Genomic DNA, 7,929 nt, shown 5'->3' with positions numbered 1-7,929 from the left:
TATAAAGAGTGTGAAGGAAGTGAAAGATAAAGCCTTGCTTTGTTTGTTTAAGTCTGCATATATGATTGCAAAGAAAAATCTTCCTCATTCTTTATTTCCAACTTTGATTGAGCACTTGCAAGATTGTGAAGCACCCTACACCACTAGTCTATACAATGATGATAAGGCATGTGCCGAAATGATTTATTGTATGGCCAAGTGTCTAATGGACTCTACGTTGAAAAAAGTTGCTGCAAGTCCTTGGTTTGGCATTCTTATTGATGAGTCAAATGATATCTCATCGCATGGTCATATGGTAATATATTTGTCTTATCTTGAGGTAGAGTGTATTTCGACAGTGAGTTTTATGGGATTGTTCGAGTGCATGATGGAACAACAAAGTCTTTGTTTGAAGCTACATGTTGGAGAGGATTTAGTGCTCGAACGGTTATAAAGAGTAAGTTACGCAATCGTCTGGAAATCAAAAGCTTGGATGCACTAATGAAATTATTTATAGAAGGTCCTCAAAAATTGGGTGAATCAGAGTACATCGATTGTATGGAGCTCTGGACCAAAATAGCACATTGCCATTTGTTTTCTACACAAGGAATTTGCTCATTGATTTTGTAGTAGATTTGATCTATTCTTTTATAGTTGATGTGCTTTTCTTTTCATGCTTTAACTTTGCTTCAAATATGACTAACTTGGGGGGGGGGGGGTGCTAGGGGAGCCTCTTGGTAGTCTAGCCATTATGGTTAGTTTGGGGTTCAATTCCCCATAGGCTCACATGCAGGTTTATTGCGTTTTGGAAGTATGTACAATCAACACGTTTTGGGAGCCTCTTGGTAGTCTAGCCATTATGGTTAGTTTGGGGTTCAATTCCCCATAGGCTCACATGCAGGTTTATTGCGTTTTGGAAGTATGTACAATTAACATGTTTTTGAGTCTGACGAAGGAAAACAACATGGCAAGCTTACATTCCACATGATCATGTAAGTCTAATCTCTCTCTACCATAAGCTTTCATATTTGTACTTATTATAATGCAAACTTAAATTAAAAGGAATAAGGAGTTTTGATTGTTAGGAAAAAGAAATGTTTCCTATAATTTAGATAGAAAGGAACTTGAGGGGTTCACTTGAGAGGAAAAAGGATCAAACTTTCTCAAAATTTTCAATGCCGTCTCCCCTTCGTTTCAATCTCTGAGGCTAAGATTGCTACATGAACATTTTTATGTTTTAAGCTAGGTCTTTGTACTGAACGAATGCCACGTGGCTTTTAATCTGCCAATTATCTCTCTCTGCAAAGATACGCTGGGCCCGACGTGGGTGCCTTGCGTGGCAGGCGCGCGGTGTGGTTCGCTGACCTCGTGGCAGCTGGTTCCTAGCACAGGAAGAAATCGTTATCCACGAAACCGTCCACGTGGCCTAGCACCACAGGCACAAGAGGGTAGAGGACGCATCTGATTGGCTGCACACTGGACCTTGACGCTCACCCCCTAACAAAAATGTCCACATCACTAATCTTCGCACTAATCCCCGTTTTAGCTTCTTATTAAACATACCTCTGCCTGCAAGTACTTCTCGACCACAAACTGCTGACTTTCTACAACCCAATTTCGCTAATAATCAAAATATTGAACACCCATTTCCGCATTTGACCTGTTTTTACACAAACAGAAATGGGTCGCTGAGCATCGAATGGGAGATTATCGCCCACAAAACCTTGCTAACGCAGGTTCTTAACCCGCTACTTTACCCCTCAGTGATCCCTAGCTTTTGTCGCCTCTGTTATCGACCATTAAATCTGTAGATTTCCTACTCGTAGAGTTCATTTTCGCCGCCCGTTGATGTCTACTTAATTGCTAATAAGGTGACTGTTATGCCGTGGCCCTCTCCTAGCAGCCATATTTGACCAGTTATGTGTCCATAGCCCTGCCTTGATGCCAGCTTCCACAAATGTGCACCCTGTGTCTTAGTCCCATAACTACTATTTCAATCAAGCATATTCCTAGTGTATTCACCCTTGCTGCTAGTTGTGCTCCATGTATGCACACACCCCCACCCCCCCTCGCCCTTCCTTCCCTTCTTTCTGTGTTGCGGCCCCTGATCGTGTTTAGGGTTTCTGCAATGCAGCTTCTTCTCACATACCCATGCTCTTCTCCATTAGTCTGACATGGCTGCCACAATAGCAGGGTCTGGCACTGCCGTCAGATTGAAGCTGCATTCCTTCTCCTCCAGTGAGCTCAACTGCTCCAAGAGAACAGTAATCTTGTCTGCAGACTCCTCGCGAACTCAGTGGAGTCTGAGCTTGGACAAAGTACAGGAACCACCATGCTCTGCCAGGTCTGTGTCTGTGCTCAACACAAGCAGCTGCCTGGAGCTTCGATCGCACAAGTGGGATGAGCTTCACATCAGGAAGAAGGTCAAGGCGAGATGTAACAGGATCAGAAGGCTTGCCACACAGGCCAATGCCATCTCCAGTGATGATTCCACTCATCACCATAATGACTTGGCGGCAGATGGTTGGTTCAATGTGCAGGATCCAAGGGCTAGGGAACCGCCATGGAGGGGAAGGATATTTGACGTGAATCAGGCATGGGAAGTTCTTCGCCATGATTTGCAGTTTTGCGATTGGAAGGCTCGCCGTGATGTCCTAGCCATCATGATCTTACATGACAAGGTACTCCCAGCTCTGGGCCATTATCATTCAGGGTCTGATCACTTGCTTTAGTTGGGCATGTATGGTTTGGCTTCTTAGTTGTAACTTATCCATGTCAATCTAGAATTTGCTTTGTTTGAGGATGATGAGTTTGATTTTGTGGATCCTTGCCCCTTTTAACTCTGTAAGTTTTCATGGAGTTAGTTAATCTGATTATGGATGAGAAGTGATAGGTATTCAGTGACTTTTGCTTTGCTATCATAGCATTCATTGTGGATGAAGTACACTCCTTTGTTTTGGTGATGGGGATGGTACAGTATCACATGCCTACATACATACATACATACATAACACACGTCAACGCATATTCGATATGTTGAAACTTGATGATGTGATTGTGGATGAGTCCACTCCTTGGATGGGGAAGAAACATTAGTACGTGCCTACACTTATTCATAAACATGTACATACATGTATACAAGTGTGCATGCAGACATACATATGCACTCATATTTGATGTGGTCCTGCTGTGATTGTGGATGATTCCACTCTTTGGTTTTGGTGATGGGGAGGATTCAGTAGCACATGCCTATGAACATTTATTCATATGCATATACATACATGTATGCATGCCTACATGCATACACACGCTCCCAAAGTTGATGTGATGGTGAAAGCACCATTTGACACTATCTATGGCATGGTGGTGACCTCAATCTTGCTTAGGTGATTTTTCTTTTGCCCATTGTAAGTATAAGTATGAAGGCAAGCTATGATTGGGCAAATTCAACATAGTCCTGAAGTGGGAGAAGACTATTTTGTTGTCCTTGTCAAAGGATGGTGAGGTTTTTGCTTTCTACCAAGATTCATACCACACTTCATAAATTTTGAAGCGCATCCTTAGGGGCTCTGCACACGCTGCCCAACCACGTGCGAGGGGAGGCCTAACCCAACTATCCCTCATGAATGGGGGAACTCCCCTGGTTGATCCTGTGCTGAAAAGTCTCTTAGAGCCATCATCTGTATGAAGGTGTCTCTTGGGCTTTTTTCCCTAGAGGATTCTAGCTATGTCACATGTGATATAATGTAGCTGAAAAATACTTTGGTCCATGTGTAGGGGTTTTCTTCATTGTACATGATCTTTAAGCTGATTCAAGAACATAAGGCAGGTGGTTGATGTGTTAAACCCCATGGCAAGGGAATGGAAGTCTGTGAAGACTTTGCACGAGGAATTAGCAGACCTGCAATTGCATCTCTCGAAGGCCCATGAGCAGGTTTGGAGACCTCATCCATTGCTGTTGCCTTTTTTGTACTTTGAGGTCTTCTTGTTTACCTTAGTGTCCCTTTCTTGGAACTATGGGAATGTTGTTTGAGTACCCTGGAGTGATGACTTCTTCATTTGACCAGGTTCACCTCTCTGAATCCAGAGTTGCACGTACACTACAGAAGCTCTCTGAAATGGAGGCACTGGTGAATGATAAGCTTTTAAAGGACCCTGATCAGGTTACAGGTTTGAAAGGGCAGTCCAGTTCTAGTGCCGAGGCAACTGAAACCATTGCAGCTAAACCTGCTGTTCACCATAAAAGAAGTCATGGACTGACTGTTGCAGGACCTGTACAAGAATACTCCCCAGCCCTCAAGAATTTTTGGTATCCAGTGGCATTTACAGACGATATGAAGGAGGACACAATGGTATGTGTACATTTAGAATGTGGTTTATACACGAATCTAGCTGGAATAAGAACTTTGAAGCAAGAATGTGCTGTGTGCAGGTGCCTTTTGAGTGCTTTGAAGAGCCTTGGGTACTGTTTCGCGGTCAGGATGGAAGGGTTGGTTGTGTGCGAAACTCTTGTGCTCACAGGGCCTGCCCTCTTCATCTTGGAGAAGTGAAGAATGGTCGAATTCAGTGCCCTTACCATGGTAAGGTGCCCATATTTCTATGTGGTTGGCTGTGAATTGTATGTTGATCCAATTGACTTGTACAATTACTGTATTATGCCTTTTCAGGTTGGGAGTATGCCACAAATGGGGTGTGTGAGAAAATGCCCTCCACCAAGCCAGTGAATGTGAGTATTCAGGCACTACCGTGTATAGAACATGATGACATGGTGTGGATATGGCCTGGGGATAGTGTTCCAGATGGAAGCCTGCCAGCACTAAACGCCCCTGTAGGCTACACCACTCATGCTCAGGTAGGTTTGGTCATGTTTCGGCAGGTCTGCTCTAAGTACAATTGGCGGTATTGAATAGCATGGTCTACATGGTTCTTTTGTGATTCAGATCATTATAGAGTTACCAGTTGAGCATGGTTTACTTATGGAGAACTTGTTAGATTTAGCACATGCTCCTTTCACGCATACAAGTACGTTTGCAAAAGGATGGCCAGTCCCAAGGTATGTATGCCCTTCAAAGTAATTCCCTACATCTGGTTTGGTGTCCCTCTGATTAAAATCTTGTTTTTGATGGTTCATTGATTAAGTTTGCGAATTATTATGTCCTTTGTGGAGCCAGTCTTGTCAAGTTCTGTACCCCTGTGACTGCTTTACAAGGCTACTGGGATCCATACCCCATTGACATGGAGTTTCAACCTCCATGCATGGTACGCTCTACCATTGGCATTTCAAAACCAGGGAAGTTGGAGGGAAATAACACTCAAGACTGTGCCAAGCACCTACATCAGCTACATGTTTGTCTGCCATCTTCTCGTGGGAAAACCCGGCTACTCTACCGGCTGTCCCTGGACTTCTATCCAATTTTGAAGCATGTCCCATACATCCAGTCTCTTTGGAAGTACTTAGCTAACAAGGTCAGATGACATCTTCATGAATTGTTTGTCATGATGTATTGTGACAGAGTACATCTTAACAGCATTTGATGTTACTGTAGGTGCTTGATGAAGACTTAAGGCTAGTACTTGGGCAACAAGACAGGATGATTAGGGGAAATAATGTGTGGAACTTGCCAGTCTCATACGACAAGTTGGGAGTTCGGTACCGGAAATGGAGATTGTCGGTGGAGCATTGTGAGAGTCAGCCCCTTGGCTCTGGGTGATTTGGAGGAAAGAGGTGTTACATGCCATTGGCATTCAGTCACCTGGTAGCCAGTCATCCATTCTTGCCTGACAAGGCCAGATTATATCATGGTTAGTTTGTCGGTAGCTTATTCATGTTCTTCACTTTGGTGGTATTTTCTGTGAGTGTACAAGTTGCGGGGTTTTATATGTATAATCTTAAGAGGGGACTTCACCTAACTGCAAATTGAAGTGTTGGTATAATTGTAGTTGTGCAGAGTTGAAAAAGTGTCCAGGAGGCAATTTTTTCTCAATGCAGTGGTTCCCATGAATATTATTAGTGTTGACCAGGCAGCTGAATGAAATGCATAGCTTGTTTGCCCTTATAGCCTGTGACATGCATTTCTGTTTGATGTTCCCCAATGGTGATGGTTTTTCTTAACTGAAGCTGAGAAGTGCACCTCTCTTTTTTGCATGTTCAACTTCGTACATGCCCGACATAATTTTACGCCTTCGAAGGTGCTATGCCTTACATAAGCTTGTTTGTAGAGGCAAAGTTTTCCTTGTTCTTAGGAAGAGGTCTTTGGAAGAGGTAGGCAGCATAGTGCATTGTGTAAAGAGTCTTTGAACTATTGTAGACTAGATAAAAACATGCTTGGTTAGTTTTGGTCCATGTGAGACAGGCATGGTGATCATAGTCGCATGGAACGGGGGTCTGTTCTGGAACGGGAACGGGAACCCCAAAATGGGAACGACACGTCCTCACCATATGGCTACCATTTGCAAGCTAAGGAGATGGAAGGGCATATATTGTCAAGCCTTTTAGATGCAAGGTCATACGCCACTTTCATATGATATGATATGATCATAGAAAAATACAAACATTCTCATTTGCTCAAAAATTAGACCCGAAATGCCTTTAGCTAAGGATGCACATTTGCGGAACGGGAACGGGAACGGGAACGACACAAGTTATGGAACGTGTTCCCTCGTTCCCAAGGCTATGGAACGGTGTTCCATGTTACTATGATGGTGATGGAATGAGAGCCTCTGCCAGCTACTTGTGTAATTTATGTGAGACAGGAATGATACACTTGTATGCGTCAAGTGGTGTATGCCCCATCTCACGCATCATGTACAGCAAATGGGGTCCTGAATGTACTCAGAGACAGTTCCTGGATAAACCAGTTCGGGTAAAGGTAGGTCCTCATAGCTATGGATGGTATTGCTCATGCCAGACCAAGGATTTGTCCTACACTTGAAGGGACATGGCCCCTCAGTGTGATGTTTTCACCCAGAATCACCAAAGTAGGGAGTGAAAACAAGAACTAAGTAGGGATGACCCATAGCCATGTTCCAGGTTGTCAACGGTTGAGCTCGCTTATAGAGGAGAGCTCTTGCTGTTGAAAATGTGCTCTCTCTCTCTCTCTCTCTCTCTCTCTCTCTCTATCTATCTATCTATATACATATATACATATATATATATATATATACACATACATACATATACATATATACATATATATATATATACATACATATACATATACATATATACATATATATATGTATATACATATATGTACATATACATATATCTATCTACATGTATATATATATATACATATATACACATATATATACATATATACATACACACACACACACACATATATATATATATGTATACACATACATGTTTACTTACATATATATATATATGGAAATACACATGTGTATATATGTAAGTATACACACATGTATATATTTACATGTATGTATACATACACATATATACGCGTACACACACACACACATGTATGTATGAATGTATATATGTACATGTATATACATATATATACATACACATACACATAGACACACACACACACACGTAGGCATCTATACACACATACACACATTGAAAAACTAGAGAGCTAGGGATGTTAAAATGGCTTGAGTAAAATCATGCTCAATAAACAATATTAAATCTACTAATCAAAAGTAGAAATAGCAAGACAAAAAAATCAAGAATCATCTCAATCTAATCAACATATAAATTTCATTAAAACTAGTAAGTACATCAATTTATAGCTTCCCAACAGGAGTTTCATTCTTGTTTGTATTTAAGAGGCTATAATATCAAAAAGAAAGACAATGATATTACTCTTGGATCTCCATTTCACAAACACAATGTCCATGTGTCCAAGTTCCCTTACATCATCCATAACACAAGAAATTTTTAATTGCATTCCCATGCTTAATAGATAATCTTGAAGA

At 41.8% G+C, this 7,929-nt stretch overlaps 1 protein-coding gene across 1 annotated transcript; it reads left to right on the top strand.

The window, feature by feature from the left end:
• The first annotated feature begins 1,508 nt into the window (after positions 1–1,508).
• On the top strand, positions 1,509–6,035 carry LOC147609978 (chlorophyllide a oxygenase, chloroplastic-like). Its single transcript, XM_086787385.1, has 8 exons — positions 1,509–2,660; positions 3,809–3,913; positions 4,047–4,331; positions 4,412–4,559; positions 4,647–4,831; positions 4,920–5,032; positions 5,151–5,445; positions 5,526–6,035. The coding sequence occupies exons 1-8, from the start codon at positions 2,154–2,156 to the stop codon at positions 5,688–5,690; spliced, it is 1,803 nt and encodes a 600-aa protein (XP_086643511.1). The 5' UTR covers positions 1,509–2,153; the 3' UTR covers positions 5,691–6,035.
• The last annotated feature ends 1,894 nt before the right edge of the window (positions 6,036–7,929 follow it).

The sequence above is a fragment of the Cibotium barometz genome, chromosome 50 (genome assembly GCF_041138505.1).
Source record: "Cibotium barometz isolate CiBa-2024 chromosome 50, ASM4113850v1, whole genome shotgun sequence".
NCBI classification, from domain to species: Eukaryota; Viridiplantae; Streptophyta; class Polypodiopsida; order Cyatheales; family Cibotiaceae; genus Cibotium; species Cibotium barometz.
This window is presented reverse-complemented; position numbering and strand designations above follow the sequence as displayed.

Bases quoted from the DNA above. Each gene is read 5' to 3' on its own strand.
- LOC147609978 (XM_086787385.1), top strand. From the start codon at position 2,154: ATGGCTGCCACAATAGCAGGGTCTGGCACTGCCGTCAGATTGAAGCTG. The intron at 3,914-4,046 runs GTTTGGAGACCT...TCATTTGACCAG, and splicing joins TCTCGAAGGCCCATGAGCAG to GTTCACCTCTCTGAATCCAG. The intron at 5,033-5,150 runs GTATGTATGCCC...TTGTGGAGCCAG, and splicing joins AAAGGATGGCCAGTCCCAAG to TCTTGTCAAGTTCTGTACCC.